Source organism: Thermobia domestica, chromosome 3, assembly GCF_964235325.1.
Source record: "Thermobia domestica chromosome 3, izTheDome1.hap1.1, whole genome shotgun sequence".
Lineage (NCBI taxonomy): Eukaryota > Metazoa > Arthropoda > Insecta > Zygentoma > Lepismatidae > Thermobia > Thermobia domestica.
This window is the reverse complement of record NC_137456.1, coordinates 81,878,609-81,903,090: the sequence shown is the minus strand read 5'-3', so window position 1 is coordinate 81,903,090 and position 24,482 is coordinate 81,878,609. Positions and strand designations below refer to the sequence as shown.

Genomic DNA, 24,482 nt, shown 5'->3' with positions numbered 1-24,482 from the left:
TGGGAGATTTGTCCATTTGTGTGGGAGTTATGACCGATCGTGTGGGCGTTTTGACATTTCTTGAGTGTGGGGGGTTTTGGCTGTGGGGGTTATGACCGTTCGTATATTTGGGAGATTTGTCCATTTGTGTGGGGGTTCTGACCGTACGCGAACTAATTCAGTATTTTCTATTATCAGTTTCGTATTCAGGACTCTCAATTGCATAAGGAAGTGTACGTTTCCCTTCAGAAGCATGAAAAAAGTTAGTTTGTTGTCAAGTGTTATCCTTTTTCTTTTTTTTTTTCGAAATAGAGAAACTTGCTATTCTAAATCGTTAATACTTCTTCTAAATTTAATATTAAAAATAATATTTCTAAGAGGAACTGTACGTTCTGTGTCGGTAGCTGCTGATCTCTGAAAGACAAAAGTCTGTTGCAATGAGTATAAATTTTAAAAGGTAAAGAAGGGTTATAGTATAATAAATAACTAAAGATAACATTCTGAGATTAAAATACAATATTTCTTTGAAATAATTTAAATTAAATGCAAGCATTGCTTGTACATTAAAAACAGGCATCTGTCTATTACTTTCATATCTTTTTTTTTCTTCATGTGTGATTTATTCCTTTTACATCGTAAAAGGGTAATGAAGTCTATATGTATATATTTAAAAACTATATTTTATCAATCATCTGCTGCGTTATGGTACTATACATATCAATTTGTTTAATATATTTGAAAATTCATTGTAGTTTGGACAAAGTACTTTGGAAATCTGTTAAAATATTGTTTGTACATCATTTTGCATTGTATTTCAGTCATTTATTTCTAAATACTTTTAAGGAAAATTCTACAATTTTAGAGCTTGTAATCTCCCAATTTAATTATCAAAATAAAATTTCACTTGTGTTATACTACTGACTGGCTCGTGAGGGATGTCACATCGGTAAAAATGAAAGATTTTTCACTTGAAACTAAAAGAAGAAAACTTTCTTAATATAATAATGGTTGTATGCTACAATTGAAGGTACACTACTACTGTTCCCTTAGTTTCAAACAATAAAACTTTTACCAGTGTGAATTTCCTTACGAGCCACCTTTTCGCAGAACAAACGTAATATGGTAAATCAGTTATTTCCAACTGACTGCTCTATGACGTCACAGTTTGGTGCTCATATTCTCAATAAATCACACAAAGAGAGCAAAGAGAAGGTAACAAAACCTAGCGTTAATAGAAAACAGTAATGACAAGCAAACAAGATGCAGTCAATGGTTTTGCAGATACACTATATTTTTAGATTGATGACAAATCGTACACTACCAACATTTGTTCTATTATTCCATTCCTCCTTCATCGTTCACTCCCCTCATTTGTTCTCTCTGTCCTCGCTCTGACTGTAAAAGCCCACTCTAGCGCCATATGACGGCCAGTTGGAAACTCCTGATGAGGGTTGTCAGCTAGTTATAGTTTATTTGTTTACTATATTCTTTAATCCTCTCTTCAAACCGGAAATGGTAGAAAATAAACATTTGCGGTTTGAAAATTGATCGCCATAGAACAACTGACAATAGATGGCAAGAAGCAGAATTTTAAAATCGATTCTGCATACGAAAAGTATCTTCCGTTTCCATCCGTATCATTCTATTAAAATCGGAAGTACTTAAAAAATTTACTACTACTTCTGGTTTCAATTTTGATCTTCATAGAGCAAAAACGGTTAGAGATAATGAGAAACTGCTTTTTCATATGGAATCAGTGTTTCAAGAATGAGATTTGACTCGACGTTTATCTCTCTATTCAAACCGGAAGAAGTCAAAATTGTAGATTTCCGTTTATAATACTGAAAAGCAGTTTCTGATATGGATTCAGTTCCGCAAGAGTAGATATGTTTCATCTTTATTCTACTATTGATACCGAAAATGACAGGCACTAACTATCACTTTCGTTTCAATATTAATCTTTATAGACCGCAAACATTAAGGGATAGAGCGTAATGCCTTTTTGATATATGTTTAGCGTCCGAGAAACAGATTCTATTTCTCATCTTTTCCTTGTATTGCAATCAGAAGTTATAGTTTATTCCTTCGAGTTTCATCACTAAATTCTCATAATTCGGAAGTCTGCCCTAGTTTTACATTGTAAAACTAAACTCACTGGTTTCTGATTAAAGACTGTAATATAAATGAATGCTTTATCTTTATTGACGTATATTTTTCTCACTATGCAACCTAAATTTTCCTATATTTCTTCGTATATTCATTTAATTCTTAAGTGTGAGTCGAGGCACTTCAATTGAAAACATCTTTAGACTGTTCCACCATACCATCTTAGTGATATCGATCGCCCTCGTTCGATTTCCGACCAAATAAGTGTATGGTGGACAACATTGCGTCCTCAGGTTTTCTCAGGGTACTGTTGTTTCCTCAGAGTACTCACGTTTCACCAATTCTTCCGTTATCATTCATTTGCCTTAAGTATCTCTCTCCCATAACTTAACGGGCATAATGTGGGACGTTATCTCGGTTTTTCTCGGTTTATTTCACTTGTCTTCTAACAATTATGACATTATTCACTATTTACTATTGCGTATTATTGTGTTATTTATTCGAATGTTTGTAAAATATCTACTTTCATCTCCTTCGAACGTCACGACAGTTTATGTTAAAGAAACATCAATTGATGTATGCAAATGACTTCATTTTCTGAAGGGAGGAAGCAATGCTAAACATAGTTCTTGTTAACAATGAATATCTGATCTACATTCTCAACTTATACCTCTACTTCAGCTCCTTAATTGTCAATGTCTACATACTTTTATGAACTGCAAGGGAAAGGAACTGACCATTCTATCCCTGCTTTACTGTCTCAATGGCCTCGCCTGGCTTCTTCTCTAGGTAAGTGGGAACGAACCTGCCATTAGATAGAACACACAAGAAGGAAAAGACTTTTAAAATTCAAAGGGCTTACCAGCTGAATATTAAATTTAAAAATATATTTCTCTCATTTACTTGTCTTTTATATCTATTTGCCTAAGAAATTAACTTCCGGGTCGTAGCAGCAACATACATTAGGAATAATACATTAATATAAATAACGCAATGATTTAAGAGAAATGAAGTAATTTTATAATGATTATAAAACTTTCCCTCAAAAAATTCTTAACACGACTTCTGACATACACAAAACCCACTTCTGCGTAGCGTAGTCGCTAATGCTCTCACCTTTGGTGCGAGTGGTCCCGGGTTTCATTCCCGGTGGGGACACTCGGTTGAAAAAAGTGTAAAAGTCTTTTCAGGCCAGTCATCCTGAGGGAGGTTTCCCTGGGTTTTCTTCATTCAAACGAGACAAATGCCGGCATTGTACTTAACATATAGGACCCAGGCCGCCTCCTACCTTCCTCTTCCTCGGATAGTGTGATCGCCGAGGGACGTCATCCCTCATACGTGACGGGATAACATAGCCATAGATGCTGAAAGTCCACAAATCTAATTCATAACATAACATAACCTAACGAAACCCACTTGTTTAAAATGTTACAAAAAGTGTTCTGTATTAAAGTGCTCCAAAACTTAGCAATACAACCCCTGTGCTGCTATGCAACCATAATTACGGTAAAGAATGAATGGTTGCCTATAACCATGTTACTTTGCTGTAATTGACACAGCATCTAGGAAGAAAAAACATCAGCATCCAGATGTTTTATAGTCTAGTTCCAAATATGACTACCATATTCTAAAGAATTTTTTATGGGACCACCTTGAAGGTATACTCTTTCAAACAGAAAAAGAATAATAAAAAACCTGTGTTGAAGTTACGGGTGAACATATATAAAACATAGGGTTAAAAGAGAACTTACATCGCTTATTAGGTCTGGAGCAAGAAAGTAAATAATAATAATAATAATAATAATAATAATAATAATAATAATAATAATAATAATAATAATAATAATAATAATAATAATAATAATAATAATAATAATAAAGCACTCTATTAAATACAATTGAGTAGATTGTCTTGCAATCGATTTATACTATGTTCAATTCCCAGAAATTTCCACATACGTATTAAGATTTCATTTATTATATTTTTAGTCGTTGCCTCCAAGGTTTCGACTCGTCTTCAAATCGCTTGCACTCTAACGCCATGTGCTGGCGTCAAGTAGGGGACACCGCAACTAGCGACACTTATTAACCTCACTGTGTATTATTAGCCAAAGCGTCACTGGCGGGCTCAGGTGTCATTATTTTATAAGTTTTGAATTTCTCTCACGGTAGTCGATATAATTGAGCCCAAAAGAACAAAATCATTCAGATTTTTCACGATTCGCTTGCTCCGTGAAATCACAGTAATAATGTAATGACAAAAAATATAATTATAAGAGAAATAGAATATTTTGCTGTCTATTAGCAAAATTCAACTTCTTACGAAAGAAGCTGAATACTATTAATATTCGGTACATACATGAACGTAAACAGACATAAACCTTTGAGAAATAATTAAAAATGTATTAATTTTTATGTATTTGCTTTCATTCAATTTCCTAACACATTATTGTTTACTAAAATTTCCATACAAGGTATTAGTATTCTTTGAAACTTCTGTGACATAAGATAAATTCGATTCCAAAGTAACTTTGCCCATACTACAGATCGAAAATAATTAAGAAATCTGATCTCTCCACTTAATCTCCTTACGTTACAAAAATAATTTTAAAATCCATCCAATAGTATTAAAAATTATTTCATTTTCTTTTTAAAAAAATATTTGAGAAGAAGGAACAAGGATTATAAAATTCGTAATTTGTGTGTTTTGTGTATGTAATTCACAGAGTTCACACTAAACTCATATAACTATTTCTTTGTCCATAATATAAAGTAGTAATTTCAGTTGCCGTAACGTGTCCAGTAATATAGATTAGCAGCTCAGAGTCATCTGTTGGTGAAATCCAGAACCAGTATGTCCACTTGGTAGTCTTTATCACGAGATGGTGCTGAGAGCGAAAGCAGCGTTAGAAGCCGTAAGCGTTGTAGGTCGCGGAGATGTCCAAGGGGACTGACAGCCAAGGGGGACAGTACGTGACGTCAGAGAAAATTGGAAGCACGAATCGTCGAAGAAATTTCGAAGATCAGAACCAACACACCACTCCAAAAATCTTCGCAGAGGTAGAATATGAGTTTGTGGAGCGGTCCAAGATGTAAGGAAGTCTTCCAGTACATGGTGCACTCTGGTGGGACGAGGCAGATTCATTCTGTCGTGTCGTATCATCATATCCGCTTCTGGAATAATAATAATAATAATAATAATAATAATAATAATAATAATAATAATAATAATAATAATAATAATAAATCTGAGTAGTTTTCTGTTCTATGAAAAATAATGAATAAACCTAGATAATTCTTTTTCTTTATAAAATACGATGAATGAACCTAAAAATGACATTATTATAAATAAATAAATACAACAGTTTTGTGTAATACCAACAATATATTTTAAAACAAATTCAAGATTAATTATATGTTTGAAAAAACACGTAATCTGCAGAACAGTCTAGGATAACGCCATAATAAAAGGCAATAAATATTATTTCATATATACATCTGTATTTAACAAAACAAAACAATGAAAGATATGGCCCACCTAGGGTTTACAACTGTCCCGGTTCGGAAGGAATTAACCAATAATTTTACGCCTTACCCCGGAAGATTGTTTTTTCTTTCACCGGGACGCGTAAAATACCGAAATTCAGGCTTCTTGTTCTTGAATAATGAATATATGATATGTTAATTAGTTACAAATAAATAAATACATGTAAGTTTGCAACTATCACAATTGCAAATCTCAGGGAAGATTATGACTTAAATTTTCAGCTGAAGCGTGGTCCAGTGACCTTACCTGTATTACTGGTTGTACAAAAAGCAATTAGTATTCCTGTCTTTTCTGTGTAATTTCATGAAGAGTGTTCCTTGCACTGAAAATCCTTTTAAAATAAGACATTCTTTAAAAAAATATTTGAGTTGATTTTATACTTTTAACAATTTTCCCTATCCCAGTAAGTACGAGTCTGAATATTTTTCATATCTAAAAGTGTTATTCTTTGTTTGTGATATGATGCTAATGACACTTATGCGAGATTTGAGTTTTCATAAAAGCATGTATCCCATGCAGATATATACGGTAAGAATAGAAACCACAAACCTGGGAGTTATACAGGGTGGCCCAAAAGTAGGTATACAGCCCTGCATTAATCAATATGACATTTCAGTTTATTAAGATAATGAGTTTCTTTACTTCCATCTGTTGCAAGCTTAAAATATCAGCGAAAAGAAATTAAGAACATATAATAAAGAAACTAAATCAATACCTGTATGGATAACAATAAATAAATGATATAAAATGCCATGAGGCGATCAAGATGGGACTATCCTATTTTTGGGCCACCCTGTATATAGAGAGATAGAATGTTATACATGTAATATATACGAGGTTTGACACTGTTCTAAAATATATATTTTTTAATTATTGTATAACAAATTTAATGATAAATATGATGAATTCTAGACAACATTATAGATATCAATATATATAAATAGCAATGGGACTTATGTTTAAATGTACCTTTAGAGCTTAAACTATATTATAAAGCTTTTATATATAAATTGCCTGGTAATTGGTCTATTTCTCGATTTTTAAGTCATCTCCAGAGAAATGAGGATGAACAGGTCTATTGTCAAATATTTGATCCGGAATGGACCAACTCATAGATGGGAACCCGAGGGTCACTGCATTAAATTTTCTCGCTCCAATTTCCTAAAATAAATCATGCCATGAATTCCCTCATGGCTATACGATTAGCTTACCGCTCTTCGGCGTAGAGGACACTAGTTCGATTCCCAGCAGGACTATGTAGTTTGGATCCCACATTAAGCTGTAGGTCTACGATCTCATACTAAATGAAATTAAGTCTTTCAGTTTTACGTCTCACGGTCATGCTAAATGAAACGGTGATGATAAGAATAGATGAAATGAAAGAATGAAGAAAGTGGTGAAAACCGAAGAACCCCACAAAAACCCACGTACACAGTGTTTCTCCTCCACAAAGCTCACTTGGTGCGAGCAGAGATCGAACTAGGAATCTTACGCTCTCAGTGCTGAAAGGGACGCTAAGACCAACAAAACCAACTATCAATCTTTTCATGTTGCAATTATTACATTTATTAGTGCAGTATGAACAAAGTTACAAGACGTTTTCGGAAAACTTTGTCTCTTGCATGAATAGGCCTATAATTTCTCATACTTCAGAAAAGGGAAAACTGGACTTAAGTTGCTAGTCGTAAGGGGCGAAATATGATATACAGAAATTTCTTCATGTAGCAACACGAATGTTTCATTTGCAAGAATTTTGAAAAAATGGATGAATTCAATATGAGAGACTGAGAAATAGGACTGAAAAGCTCTTTACGAACTTCTACATGTACATGCACGAAATGAGTTCATATGGGAACTTTGTTTTATATAAAGCATAACAAACATCTCATTCATTCCTACGAATATCAATGAGCTTCCTTGTGGCTAAGCGGTTAGCACACGCGCTTTTGGCATGAAAGACACGGGTTCGATTCCTTGCGGGAGCTCACGTGATTCGGAGTCCACGTTAAGCTGAAGGTCTACGTCTCATATAGCCTCGCTGCTGAAAGGGACCGAAAATCAATTCAAATCAAGTCTACGGATATCAAACATGAAAACCGAAGTGATGGAGGAATGGGAGAAATTTTAAATTATTATAATGCAAGTTTTTCTTGAGTCATACAAGCGAAGACTTGGTATGGAAGTGAAATAAGCATAGTCGTAAAGATAGTCTTTTACGAGTAATCTTTATTTTTATTTAGGTCCAAGACAGGCCTAGAACTTTGATTTAGAACTTTGGTTGTGCATAGATTGGGAATCAGAAACTAGCACAACGTATTTTACACTCTTATAAGGCAGATCAAAATCTAGCACCATGCCAATTTTCATCACTATAAGACAAGTTTCGTTGACTTTTGACTTCTAAAATTGTGACTCAAAACTTAATCACCCAAAATTCGGGAACCAAAATGACTGTGCAATGTATTTTCACATTCCCACGATCTACCATTATGACAAATTTGATCCCAATGGAATGAGATCGGTTGAACTCAGACAATACGTAGTGTCCTTGACATTTCAGAGAAAAAATCAAATGAATAACGAAAAAAACTTTCGCATCAATTAATTGGAACGTCTTACTCGTATTGCAAATTTAATTTAGAGTACAGTAATAATTTATAATAAAACACTTAGAGCTATTAAGTTTTCGTACCTATATAGTAAAAATCAATCCTTGGATTTGAATAAATATTTCAATTAACCTAAGAGCTGACGATTTTCGTTAATGGACTAATAGAGTACAAACTACTTATTCAAAATAGACAAATCCTGAGTCAATGCAAGCACTGAAGCGGTTGTAAAGAAGTTACTGTGCAGTTTTGCTATTCCTTTTTCGAAAATGCCTCCAAAATGGCAGTTGAAACATTTTGAATATGTGAAATGGTGTGGAAACACCTTCTTTTCAACGCCAAATATCAGTTTCGGAAATAGAACTCGCATAGGGTCAAACTTGGGGAATATGGGAGTGATCCAGAACGTAATTTCTTTTTGGGCGTATACTGGCGTATTATCCTGCTCTGTTGCACGGGTGCTTTATCGTGCAACTGGGATCATGAGCCTCGTTGCCCATATTCAGGTTAAACTCTACGAATCCTGGCCAATAGACATTGTAAATCACCCACATAATACTGGCGTTCACAACGTGACCCTATGAAATGATTTCCTTATGGACGATACCTTTGCAATAAAAGAAAATAGTGATTAGAGTTTTGATTTGGCTCTTCTATCTGAAACATATCTGCTATTAAATACTAATTTAAGGCATAAGAAAGTTTAAGGTGAAACGGTTCATTAGTTATGTTCTAAATGAAGGGCGTAGTGATAATAAAGATACATGGATTACAAACCTATTATTAAACGTTAATTTTAGGCATAAGAAGGTAAAAGTAAGGCAGTTCATAGCTGTGTTTTAAATGCAGGTGTACTGTTAATAAAGATAAATGGAACATAAATTTGTTATTAAATCTTAATTTGAGACATAAGAAAGTAAAGGTAAAAGGAAAGGAAGGTAAAAGGAAAGGTAAAAGGAAAGTAAAGAGATAAAGAAGGACCTGTATTACCTAGTAAAGTTAAGAGGAGATGTCCTGCAATTATATTTGCTATTAACTGAACGGCTAGGGTCCCAGGCCGAATGATGTTACTAATTATTTCAATGCATACTATAAATGGTATGAGAGGGGCCGGAGTTCCAGAAGGAACGAGATGGGCAAATATATGTTGAGTGTGATTAATTCAGCCGTAGATTATGAAACTTATTCAAAGGGGGAGGGCAAGAGTTAATGTAAAAGTTAGATGTCTAGAGCTGGTAAATACATAAGGGAATAAGCCTATAAAATTATTAAATAGGATGAAGGAGAATAAAGAAATAAATAGGAAGGTTCTTCCTTGATGACTAGTGGGACCAAGAATAGTTTTGAATTCCTTGTGAAGGGTTAGGGTAATTTTATTTCATAAAATGTTTGGCCGTCCTGGCAAGAATCAAAATGGGATTGGAATAATTAGAAGTCCAATTACTGTTCTAAGTCAGTTAAATGATATGTTTATAATTGAAGTAGAGGGATCAAATTGAAAGAAAACGTTCTGAAAAAAAAATAAATATGTAAACGAAGAAAAAAGTGCAATGTACTGGAGAGGAGTCGCTAAAATTAATTCTCTTTAACGAGGACGATTACGAAACATCACCTACTGATTGAAATCCAGATTATTTTCCAATAAAGTAAATTCCAATAAACTTCTTGTTATTGTTAATTATTCCATATTGGACTCCCGAAGAAAACTCATCGAAACAACTTATTGACCGTGCCAATAGCGACTACTCTCAGTCATGACTCCGTTTTCTTTCATTTAGAAATAGGAAAGAAAGAAAAGAAAGTAGAAGGGTAAAAGAAGGAGGTAGGAAAAGAAGAAAGAAAAGAAATAGGGTATTTTAATAAGAAACAGATTACTGGATAATTCCGGAAAGATAGTAAGAAGTCGAGAAAGTCGTTGAAAGATGAATCATTCTAAATGTTATTAACGACTAATCAATTTTGGAATGCTTCGGAATAGACACATGTTCCCTCATACCACCCGGACCTAGCTCCAGGCACCACGATCATGGGGTTGCCCAGACCTAGACCTAGAAATGAGAAAAGTGAAATCATTCTTTGTACTGTTATTCCAACCGGTGATTGATAACCATCCAGCATCTGAACTCTGTTCTCTAGGATCGACCACACATATGAATTAGCCAAGAAAGGAAAAAAATCAAACTTATAAACTCAATATAAATTTATGTATCGTATCAATAAGAGTCTCAACTTCCTGGAAGAAAGATGTCGTATTTAGGCTCATCCTGCTATTTTTGTTTCACTCCTAGAGCCGATTTAAACCATTAGTAGCGGTCCTTTATGACCTAGGTTATTTACCTTAACACATATATTAAAACATGACACATATATTATAGATGTTAATACAACAAATGATATCACTAAAATTACTTAAATCTATCATGCATTCACTCGCTCACTCACTCAGGACAGTGTATATATGTTTAAAGGAAACCAACTAACTACAAAGATACAAATAGTTTATTACATTCATAGTGAAAAAGGAAAAATAATTACAAAGAAAATCTTAAAAGCACAAGTTCTTGGTTATATATTAATAGAGTACATAGTGTTATATTCTAGTAAATTTTTATATATTCAATCATCTTGACAAATAAGGCATGCTAAAGCAAAATTATGATTTGCGACATACGCAAAGGAGACACTTATTTCACTTTAAAAAAAAAATGGACAAAGAGGAAAGAAAGAAAAAAAAACTTTTAGGTGTATTAAAACTTATATGAGTCTCTACCTCACATTGAGCAATAAAATATTAATAATTCTGAGCGTTCAAAATCACAAATCACGCACTACTCGTAGTGTCCAAAAACATTTCGCTCCATTTAACTTAGTTTATGTTTATATATATATATCTATATCTATATATATATATATATATATATATATATATATATATATATATATATATATATAACTATTGGTTTATAAAAACCATTCATCGACTATATTTAGTTTGTAACTTAGCAGTTTATATCTGCACTCGCACACTGCTACGTTTATACGCATCTAGGGATTTCGAAAAAATCACTTTCGCCAGAGGATGTTTCTCCTCTTAGACAGTCCATTCACAAATTTATTAATTGAATAATTTTAAGTTATTTATTCAACACTAGGACACGTCATGAGACCTTTCCTTTAGATCACTTTCGTATATATGTATACATGGTTCGGATTAAAAAAAAAACGATCTTCCACAGGTGTACGGAGTATGATGGTTCAAATTGAGGATAGAAAAAAACTGGTCAAGTCACAGGATACATATGCAGGTGAAAAGGATTCAAGGTGCACTTTCTACAATGGTTTTAGGTTAGTAGTTCAGGAATAATATTCGTTATGATGTGGGTTACGTTTAGACCTGCCGTTACTTTTCAATACATGCCATTACATAATTACAGAGGTTATCAATTACATTTATTCAGAAGAAAAGGAAAATTACTTGAGTGCACGGCGGTATTCTTGACAAAATCTACATTCTTATATTCGTCGGAAAACTTACTGGTAAACTATAGCAACCAATACACGTTTAGGGGGACAGACACGAGCGCTCTTACATATATTCATATAATACATTTAATATCATACTTTTACTATAAAATCATATTCACATACTAAGTACCTTTACATTTCGACGTATTCATTTCTCTATATATATATTTATAATAAATGCGCACAAATTTCAATTAATCACCCCAATAATAATTTTTGAAAAGGTTGCAAGTACAAGAAAACAAATGAATTCCGACATTACATATAGAAAATAAATTGAATTTTTTATCTGATACCGCGCGTCTATAAATTTTTAACTTTTATATAATCAATTCGTGCTTAAATAATGAAAAAAAAACTTTGTGAGGCAGGCACATAACACAAAGCATTTCTAAAGATATAACTAGATAAACCAAAATACAATTTCTGGGCCCAGGTTAACTACAAGGTAATCGAAAACCAAAACAGAAAGGAAAGTGACCAACGGATTAAAAAAAACTTAGGAAGGACGACGGTGAAAGAACGTAATTGAAGTGTCGTCAAATACGAAGTCTTTGTTCATTTCGGCAATAGGTCAAAATGTGATGGAGGACCCAATCACTATCTACTTTATCCATGAATCGTGTCTTGCAACGTCTCAGCTGGTAATTTCAGATCAGAGTTGTACGTTAAATAAATCGTAAGCGACAAGTTCAAAATCGGGGGGGGGAAGGTTGAAAATTTTTTTAAAAAAATCTCGAAGTAAGAAGGAAGAGACAAGGGAGAGAAAGCGGCGCCAACGAAAGGAGAAAGATTAAAGTACTACTCACTACACAGAAGAGTGATCGAATTTAAATATATAACAACTCATAGCCAAAATATTCACATGCCAAAAGGGTGGTCTACTCAAATACGTAGACTCAAGGGGCGCCCTGCTGCCAAGGATGCAAGTTCTGTGTCCATCAGATCCCAATCCCACAAGAGTTTGGTTGTAAGATTGAAATCCGAGCCCCGTATCCGGCCCAAACCAGCAGGATAAAAGGAGAGGGGGAAGGGACCAGGTAACTGCGTCCCCAATTTTGAAATCTCTAAGTAAGTAAAAAAAAAACATTCGACCCCTGAGAAGAACTAAGGAGGTTCTAGGACAGTAATGAAACTAGAGTAAAAGTAATAGCTAAGATATCCCTAATTAGTGATTTGCCAAAAATAAAAAAATTAAATAAACTGGATTTTGGATCGGTGATTTCAATGACCAAACATCACCGATAGCTCCCCTTCGCAGAATGCGCTAAATTCTGAGGCATCGATTAATTTCCATCACTATCTAGTTTGAAAACTAAGAAAAGAAAACGAAAATATTCAAGGGGAATGGGGTCGATGCCCGGGTACGGGATAATTAATTTCAATAATTAATTGTTTTGATTCTGTAACCCTACCAGAGCTGTCGCCTCCATGAACATTATAAGCTAGCCCGAGTAGGTGACGTGAAGGAAAAAAAATCTCACAAAGCAGGATATTCTATTTTTAAAACCGACCAGAAAATATAATTCACTACAGCCCTGATGTATAACTACTACTGTCTTTTCACAATTTATTATTCAATATGTCTAGTCAGCGATTATATGATGCTACCCATTCTATCAGATGGTATTACTACGGTTGATTATTACTATAACCCATTAAACTACAAAGTATTACCATAGTCCGACTATATATATCGCCCTCCGGTCCGCGTGATATTATGGTGCAGGGGTCAGAACCCGAGATGTTTGTAGCTACACGTATCTATTCGATATCTATATATCAACACGCGGCGAAGTATTCACTGGGCTACTATATATATTTAACTATATGGGTGTCCTATCTTCTATATTCATTTACTACAATATTCATATACTTTCATATTCATATTCGTATAATATTCATATCATCATCTTTTTCATTCATTACGACGCTATATTCTACAAACACCCTGTTTCCTCTATCTACGCCCAGCCTATATACACATTTCATCATAACACTTTAAACTCTATAATCACTACAAACATTTCCCATTCCGATCACCGCACGACAACCTCACTCGAACTCAAGACTCTTTCACCACACACACACAATACTATGTAATACCTGGTAGCTTTATTAAGAATGGAAAAAAACCTACGTATGATCACTGAAAATAGAATTATCCGCGATAATATTTAATGTTTATGAAATTCTGCAGCAACAATGAAATTATTCTGCAGCCACAAAGAAAGAAATGAACATTTAATATAATTTCAAAGCGAAGAACTAGCATCATATCGCCCGACTTCTGTTAAAAAATTACGTATTGTTTATTTACTTACATATTTCGATTTCTAGACTAAGCAGAATGTTGAAATTTTCAGTATATATTAATTTTGGGTCACTTGACCTAACTGTACATTCATATGGGCTGTGAATTATACCTTCTAGGTTTTATTTCGAAAAGAAAGGTCAATTTCACGGAAACTAAATCACTAAGAACATCGACATGCTAATGGCGGTTAGTACTGACTTTTGACACTAGGGGCTAGCGACGATATAATCAACCCTTGAACAACTGAATGTGACCTTGTACACGGAATTATTGTACTATATTACGTTCACTTTTAAATATTGTGTATGAGTTCACTTAATGACGGAATAATAAAAAAATTATCGCATAGTAAATACTACACTGTCCATATTTAATTATCTCACACACTCTTTCATCACTTAACTACCACTACCACTGATACTACATTACAAATATACACATACTACTTAAACTACAAGACACATCATGCCAATACACACCAATCATCACTATCATTAATACATGTTATACTGATAAATATACACAGAAAACATTCATATTTTACCATTTTAAATCGGCTCGAAAAGAAAAGGGAAAGAAAGGAACAGGGCCAACTGGCCCTTGTATTTACTAAATCACATTCTTAAGTGTTTAATTAATGCCCCCGAGGGGACATATCGAAGTATTAGCTAACAATAGGACCCCTGCCCTGAAGGGGCAGGAACCCGGAACAAACTACATGTTCAACTTATCCCACTGGAAGCCGTACTCCCAATTTGGGAGTCAGATAGGAGCCCTTACTGTAAATTTACACGTGCATTGTGATTACTATACTAACTACAACGAAATTAAACACCGCCATGTATGTTAAAAAAAATCACTCGCTACCTACATAAACAAATCTATATATGGACAGGTCTTGTAACCCTCAATTAGCAGGAAAATTGGAGGTGAAAATATCAGGGGAAACACTGATCTTCAGAACCGGTTTTAGGAAAAGAAAACAGAAATCACACTACTTCTGAATCCTGTCCATAGCGATCGGCAGATGAAATCATGGCGTCACTATATTGCACTTCCTATTTCAGCTTTTTAGTTCAGTTTTTAGTATGAAATTTAATAGTTCATGGCTCCTCGAGACTTCCAGTGATTTTAGATGTTAATGAAATCCAAATGTTACCTTGTTTGCAGCTTTTCTAGCTCCTTTTTCGACTTTTTGATCGAGAAGATCTGAATCTGGCGTCTTCAGTGAGACTTCCCGGCATGGAATGGAATAATCGCGCTCTAATATCATCGCGTGGGTGAATCGTCCAATCAAAACAAAGCATTTTTGGCGGTGGGGCTTTGAAACGAATAAAATTTGGTAAAATCTGGATCAAACTAGATTTTAGAAGGACCTAGGTATCTAAAAGAGAGGTGAAGGGTGGTCCTGAAAATTCTGTCGAATTTTAGATTGGTTATTTGATCTGGAAAGTTCCGTCCAATGGTGGACCTATGTTTTCAGATAGCACTGACACCGTAAGAATTGTAATAATCCATTTACACATCCATATACAAGACTTATAACTAATTTAAAATATAAATAAAGATATTGATTCCCAAAACTATAATTCGCAATGAATTTTTTACAGTTTTCCATGTTAAATTGAAATAGAATAACAAATAAAATTACGAATTATATGAACAGCCAGAAATTTTTTGTTAAACGTCAAGTACAGTCGGTGCAAAAAATTTCGGGCACCCTCCTATTAAAAACCATAATCTCATTAGACTGTAATGGCATATTACAGTTCCCCGGCGTCGTTAAAAAAAATTTTGTTTGAATAACAAAATTTTGTTGAATAGAATTAACATGTATTAATATTAATAAACTAACTACTCACTCATACACTCATACACTCAAATGAGACAGTGTAACATTCACTTTGGGTATTGAGATAGAAGTTCCCGTTTTTTGTCCTCGGTACAGTTAAAAAGCTTAAGATTCTGGAAATTGTTAGTTCACCTCTTAGGTCGCAGGAAAACACTAGGTAACCCGTTAGCAATGTTCCCATCGAAAGTGGGAAAACGTTCGATGTCCCGGAGGGAAACTTTAGAGTTCATACTAACATAAGTAGAGGAATTGTTAGTGGGAATTAACATATTATCCTGCACAATCGGAGTAGTCACCGGATTTACCACTGATGACGTCGTAGCGGTGTTATAATTACCCATGTAATTAAAAGGGATTCTATTGGTCGTATTGAATATGTTGGGCTCCATCCCCGGACCAATCGCACCCGTGAACAACGACTCAGAATGGTACCCATCTCCTCTTCCCGGCAACACGCTATGTGATTGTATACCTCCATGTAAGGAGGGAGCACTCACGCTAGTGACCGTAGTCGTCACAACACTCGACTGATTCGCCACACTATTGGAATTAAACCATGACTTTGGTTCTGACCGATGCATGGGGTAGTGCGTCGCAATATCCCGTGCATCAACTGACATTAAATTTTCTTTTCCTGCGCTACAGGTAGTTGTTATAGCAGGTAATATTTCTGAGGAATCGCTACCGGGGAAAGGATAGGTTACCTCTGATTTTCCGCGACTAGGTTTCGTTATTTCTTTTTGCATATTTACTATGTCGTTCTGAATTTTCGAAATTTTTTGATCAGTTTCTTCCAGTTTGGTTTCCAATGATAAATCTGACAAGGTTGACTTTAAACTATCAATTTCGGCCTGCTGTGTTTCTATTTTATTGTTAATCTTATGCAATTTGGCATCTACTTGTTCAAATTCAGAATTTACATGATCTAATTTACCATCAGTCTCCTGCTGAAGTTGCTTTAGGGACTGCTGAGCCTCGAATCTGACCAAATCAATTTCAGTAGACGTTTGCTACCTCAATGTAGTTATTGAGGAAGCAAAGTCCGAACATATGTTGTCGATTTTCTTGGTTAGTACCTCAAATCGAGATTCGGTTTCTCGTTTCGAGGTGTCAAATTTTTCATTTATTTCACGTCTCATCTCTCGGCTATTCTCATTCATTTCATACCTCATCTGTTGATTATCCCGATCTATTTTCTGTAACATCTGTTGTAATGAAAGGAACAGAGCGTCATTATTAGATGACACGGTCTTCCTTTGCTCTTCTTTGGTTTTATCACCACTTGAATCCCCATCTCTTTCATCATCATCGAGGTCAGATATCTCCACTGGAGATATTTGGCCTCGGTTCTTCGGGGTACTATACCCTCGCTCACCGTCTGAATCGGGATGTTCATTTTCTTTCTCAGAGGATAAACTCATGGGTTCACGCGACTGGTGGAGCTTCCCCTCACATTCTTTACAATATTTAACTATCTCACCAGCCCGGACCTTTTCTGCATTTTCAGCAGTATCCTCTAAATTGATACAACTGAAATGAATCCATTTCAGCCCACACTCGTGACACCTCACTAGCCTACGGGAGACGCGAGCTCTTTTCTCTTTACTTTCTAATGTACATTGTGTACATGAGACTTCCGCGTTCTCGTGTGATACAACCTCTCTATTGGTTGCCATAGTTTCCATACAAAAAAGACACAATATAAACACATGCAATTATATACTTATAGACTAACAATACTTATTATTCAGGTACTGTTCATAAATTAAAGGACTCCTATCTAATTCCCTCCTTGGGTCAACTTCCAGCATTTTCAAATTTTAGAATTCACTTTGACAAATTCCTTCATTTCCCCCTTTCTACAGAGAGAGACAAAGATAGCAGAACAGCCAATGACTATGATTATTTCATCTCACTGTGACCTTTTTAATTACTCACCCTTTTGTGGCCAAGTCAATATGTGCTCGATCCTAAACAGTGTTTAATAAATAATTTCAGATTCGTTACCAGGGAAAACAATTGTTTCCATGGTAACTGTCCGATGTCAACGGTCGCCAATTGAAAGAAAACGTAAAAAAATAGTAGTAGTAAACAAAGAAAAGAGCGCAATATAGAGGAGAGGAGTCGCTAAAATTAATTCTCTTTAACGAGGACGATTACGAAACATCACCTACTGATTGAAATCCAGATTATTTTCCAATAAAGTAAATTCCAATAAACTTCTTGTTATTGTTAATTATTCCATATCGGACTCCCGAAGAAAACTCATCGAAACAACTTATTGACCGTGCCAATAGCGAATACTCTCAGTCATGACTCCGTTTTCTTTCATTTAGAAATAGGAAAGAAAGAGAAGAAAGTAGAAGGGTAAAAGAAGGAGGTAGGAAAAGAAGAAAGAAAAGAAATAGGGTATTTTAATAAGAAACAGATTACTGGATAATTCCGGAAAGATAATAAGAAGTCGAGAAAGTCGTTGAAAGATGAATCATTCTAAATGTTATTAACGACTAATCAATTTTGGAATGCTTCGGAATAGACACATGTTCCCTCATACCACCGAGACCTAGCTCCAGGCACCACGATCATGGGGTTGCCCAGACCTAGACCTGGAAATGAGAAAAGTGAAATCATTCTTTGTACTGTTATTCCAACCGGTGATTGATAACCATCCAGCATCTGAACTCTGTTCTCTAGGATCGACCACACATATGAATTAGCCAAGAAAGGAAAAAAATCAAACTTATAAACTCAATATAAATTTATGTATCGTATCAATAAGAGTCTCAACTTCCTGGAAGAAAGATGTCGTATTTAGGCTCATCCTGCTATTTTTGTTTCACTCCTAGAGCCGATTTAAACCATTAGTAGCGGTCCTTTATGACCTAGGTTATTTACCTTAACACATATATTAAAACATGACACATATATTATAGATGTTAATACAACAAATGATATCACTAAAATTACTTAAATCTATCATGCATTCACTCGCTCACTCACTCAGGACAGTGTATATATGTTTAAAGGAAACCAACTAACTACAAAGATACAAATAGTTTATTACATTCATAGTGAAAAAGGAAAAATAATTACAAAGAAAATCTTAAAAGCACAAGTTCTTGGTTATATATTAATAGAGTACATAGTGTTATATTCTAGTAAATTTTTATATATTCAATCATCTTGACAAATAAAAATAATTACATATATTGTATCTTAGGCATGCTAAAGCAAAATTATGATTTGCGACATACGCAAAGGAGACACTTATTTCACTTTTTAAAAAAAAATTGGACAAAGAGGAAAGAAAGAAAAAAACTTTTAGGTGTATTAAAACTTATATGAGTCTCTACCTCACACTGAGCAATAAAATATTAATAATTCTGAGCGTTCAAGTCACAAATCACGCACTACTCGTAGTGTCCAAAAACATTTCGCTCCATTTAACTTAGTTTATGTTTATATATCTATCTATCTATCTATCTATCTATCTATCTATCTATCTATCTATCTATATATATATATATATATATATATATATATATATATATATGTATATATATATATATATATATATATATAACTATTGGTTTATAAAAACCATTCATCGACTATATTTAGTTTGTAACTTAGCAGTTTATATCTGCACTCGCAGACTGCTACGTTTATACCCATCTAGGGATTTCGAAAAAATCACTTTCGCCAGAGGATGTTTCTCCTCTTAGACAGTCCATTCACAAATTTATTAATTGAATAATTTTAAGTTATTTATTCAACACTAGGACACGTCATGAGACCTTTCCTTTAGATCACTTTCGTATATATGTATACATGGTTCGGATTTAAAAGAAAAACGATCTTCCACAGGTGTACGGAGTATGATGGTTCAAATTGAGGATAGAAAAAAACTGGTCAAGTCACAGGATACATATGCAGGTGAGAAGGATTCAAGGTGCACTTTCCACAATGGTTTTAGGTTAGCAGTTCAGGAATAATATTCGTTATGATGTGGGTTACGTTTAGACCTGCCGTTACTTTTCAATACATGCCATTACAGAATTACAGAGGTTATCAATTACATTTATTCAGAAGAAAAGGAAAATTACTTGAGTGCACGGCGGTATTCTTGACAAAATCTACATTCTTATATTCGTCGGAAAACTTACTGGTAAACTATAGCAACCAATACACGTTTAGGGGGACAGACACGAGCGCTCTTACATATATTCATATAATACATTTAATATCATACTTTTACTATAAAATCATATTCACATACTAAGTGCCTTTACATTTCGACGTATTCATTTCTCTATATATATATTTATAATAAATGCGCACACATTTCAATTAATTGCCCCAATAATAATTTTTGAAAAGGTTGCAAGTACAAGAAAACAAATGACTTCCGACATTACATATAGAAAAGAATTGAATTTTTTATCTGATACCGCGCGTCTATAAATTTTTAACTTTTATATAATCAATTCGTGCTTAAATAATGAAAAAAAAAACTTTGTGAGGCAGGCACATAACACAGAGCATTTCTAAAGATATAACTAGATAAACCAAAATACAATTTCTGGGCCCAGGTTAACTACAAGGTAATCGAAAACCAAAACAGAAAGGAAAGTGACCAACGGATTAAAAAAAACTTAAAAGGGACGACGGTGAAAGAACGTAATTGAAGTGTCGTCAAATACGAAGTCTTTGTTCATTTCGGCAATAGGTCAAAATGTGATGGAGGACCCAATCACTATCTACTTTATCCATGAATCGTGTCTTGCAACGTCTCAGCTGGTAATTTCAGATCAGAGTTGTACATTAAATAAATCGTAAGCGACAAGTTCAAAATCGGGGGGGGAAGGTTGAAAATTTTTTTAAAAAAATCTCGAAGTAAGAAGGAAGAGACAAGGGAGAGAAAGCGGCGCCAACGAAAGGAGAAAGATTAAAGTACTACTCACTACACAGAAGAGTGATTGAATTTAAATATATAACAACTCATAGCCAAAATATTCACATGCCAAAAGGGTGGTCTACTCAAATACGTAGACTCAAGGGGCGCCCTGCTGCCAAGGATGCAAGTTCTGTGTCCATCAGATCCCAATCCCACAAGAGTTTGGTTGTAAGATTGAAATCCGAGCCCCGTATCCGGCCCAAACCAGCAGGATAAAAGGAGAGGGGGAAGGGACCAGGTAACTGCGTCCCCAATTTTGAAATCTCTAAGTAAGTAAAAAAAAAACATTCGACCCCTCAGAAGAACAAAGGAGGTTCTAGGACAGTAATGAAACTAGAGTAAAAGTAATAGCTAAGATATCCCTAATTAGTGATTTGCCAAAAATAAAAAAATTAAATAAACTGGATTTTGGATCGGTGATTTCAATGACCAAACATCACCGATAGCTCCCCTTCGCAGAATGCGCTAAATTCTGAGGCATCGATTAATTTCCATCACTATCTAGTTTGAAAACTAAGAAAAGAAAACGAAAATATTCAAGGGGAATGGGGTCGATGCCCGGGTACGGGATAATTAATTTCAATAATTAATTGTTTTGATTCTGTAACCCTACCAGAGCTGTCGCCTCCATGAACATTATAAGCTAGCCCGAGTAGGTGACGTGAAGGAAAAAAAATCTCACAAAGCAGGATATTCTATTTTTAAAACCGACCAGAAAATATAATTCACTACAGCCCTGATGTATAACTACTACTGTCTTTTCACAATTTATTATTCAATATGTCTAGTCAGCGATTATATGATGCTACCCATTCTATCAGATGGTATTACTACGGTTGATTATTACTATAACCCATTAAACTACAAAGTATTACCATAGTCCGACTATATATATCGCCCTCCGGTCCGCGTGATATTATGGTGCAGGGGTCAGAACCCGAGATGTTTGTAGCTACACGTATCTATTCGATATCTATATATCAACACGCGGCGAAGTATTCACTGGGCTACTATATATATTTAACTATATGGGTGTCCTATCTTCTATATTCATTTACTACAATATTCATATACTTTCATATTCATATTCGTATAATATTCATATCATCATCTTTTTCATTCATTACGACGCTATATTCTACAAACACCCTGTTTCCTCTATCTACGCCCAGCCTATATACACATTTCATCATAACACTTTAAACTCTATAATCACTACAAACATTTCCCATTCCGATCACCGCACGACAACCGCACTCGAACTCAAGACTCTTTCACCACACACACACAATACTATGTAATACCTGATAGCTTTATTAAGAATGGAAAAAAATCCTACGTATGATCACTGAAAATAGAATTATCCGCGATAATATTTAATGTTTATGAAATTCTGCAGCAACAATGAAATTATTCTGCAGCCACAAAGAAAGAAATGAACATTTAATATAATTTCAAAGCGAAGAACTAGCATCATATCGCCCGACTTCTGTTAAAAAATTACGTATTGTTTATTTACTTACATATTTCGATTTCTAGACTAAGCAGAATGTTGAAATTTTCAGTATATATTAATTTTGGGTCACTTGACCTAACTGTACATTCATATGGGCTGTGAATTATACCTTCTAGGTTTTATTTCGAAAAGAATGGTCAATTTCACGGAAACTAAATCACTAAGAACATCGACATGCTAATGGCAGTTAGTACTGACTTTTGACACTAGGGGCTAGCGACGATATAATCAACCCTTGAACAACTGAATGTGACCTTGTACACGGAATTATTGTACTATATTACGTTCACTTTTAAATATTGTGTATGAGTTCACTTAATGACGGAATAATAAAAAAATTATCGCATAGTAAATACTACACTGTCCATATTTAATTATCTCACACACTCTTTCATCACTTAACTACCACTACCACTGATACTACATTACAAATATACACATACTACTTAAACTACAAGACACATCATGCCAATACACACCAATCATCACTATCATTAATACATGTTATACTGATAAATATACACAGAAAACATTCATATTTTACCATTTTAAATCGGCTCGAAAAGAAAAGGGAAAGAAAGGAACAGGGCCAACTGGCCCTTGTATTTACTAAATCACATTCTTAAGTGTTTAATTAATGCCCCCGAGGGGACATATCGAAGTATTAGCTAACAATAGGACCCCTGCCCTGAAGGGGCAGGAACCCGGAACAAACTACATGTTCAACTTATCCCGCTGGAAGCCGTACTCCCAATTTGGGAGTCAGATAGGAGCCCTTACTGTAAATTTACACGTGCATTGTGATTACTATACTAACTACAACGAAATTAAATACCGCCATGTATGTTAAAAAAAAATCACTCGCTACCTACATAAACAAATCTATATATGGACAGGTCTTGTAACCTTCAATTAGCAGGAAAATTGGAGGTGAAAATATCAGGGGAAACACTGATCTTCAGAACCGGTTTTAGGAAAAGAAAACAGAAATCACACTACTTCTGAATCCTGTCCATAGCGATCGGCAGATGAAATCATGGCGTCACTATATTGGCCCCTCGAGACTTCCAGTGATTTTAGATGTTAATGAAATCCAAATGTTACCTTGTTTGAAGCTTTTCTAGCTCCTTTTTCGACTTTTTGATCGAGAAGATCTGAATCTGGCGTCTTCAGTGAGACTTCCCAGCATGGAATGGAATAATCGCGCTCTAATATCATCGCGTGGGTGAATCGTCCAATCAAAACAAAGCATTTTTGGCGGTGGGGCTTTGAAACGAATAAAATTTGGTAAAATCTGGATCAAACTAGATTTTAGAAGGACCTAGGTATCTAAAAGAAAGGTGAAGGGTGGTCCTGAAAATTCTGTCGAATTTTAGATTGGTTATTTGATCTGGAAAGTTCCGTCCAATGGTGGACCTATGTTTTCAGATAGCACTGACACCGTAAGAATTGTAATAATCCATTTACATATCCATATACAAGACTTATAACTAATTTAAAATATAAATAAAGATATTGATTCCCAAAACTATAATTCGCAATGAATTTTTTACAGTTTTCCATGTTAAATTGAAATAGAATAACAAATAAAATTACGAATTATATGAACAGCCAGAAATTTTTTGTTAAACGTCAAGTACAGTCGGTGCAAAAAATTTCGGGCACCCTCCTATTAAAAACCATAATCTCATTAGACTGTAATGGCATATTACAAAATGTTGAAAAAAGATTTGTTATCACTTTCAGTTTATGGTTGTTTTTTTAATGTTAGTGCTATCTAAGGAAGGATGAGGTGTATTTGAATTAAAATATATAATAGATGCGAATAAAAGGTAGCACAAAGAAAATATAATAAATAATATGAGTCATTTTAGGGGAGATATTTGTGGGATAGAAAAATACTATTAAGTAGTAATTTAAGCTTGACATGCTTACGTTATAATTTAACTAATTTTTCCATTAGGAGTAATTGTTACTTTACTATATTTTGGTTTAAGAGACCATTGCTTACTTTCAGCCACCCAATGAAAGTTCTTGTATTATTTTTGTTATTCAGTTAATAAATACTGAATGA

The 24,482-nt window shown here is 34.4% G+C and overlaps 1 protein-coding gene across 1 annotated transcript in view; it reads right to left on the bottom strand.

Moving 5' to 3' along the window:
- Positions 1-486: 486 nt before the first annotated feature.
- Positions 487-24,482, bottom strand: part of LOC145680556 (FAD-dependent oxidoreductase domain-containing protein 2-like) — a 605,718-nt gene continuing 581,722 nt past the window's right edge. Inside the window, exon 11 of the mRNA XM_081751188.1 lies at positions 487-5,259. Coding sequence (XP_081607314.1) covers positions 4,961-5,259 — 299 coding nt within the window. The 3' untranslated portion in view covers positions 487-4,960. The remainder of the gene's footprint in view (positions 5,260-24,482) is intronic.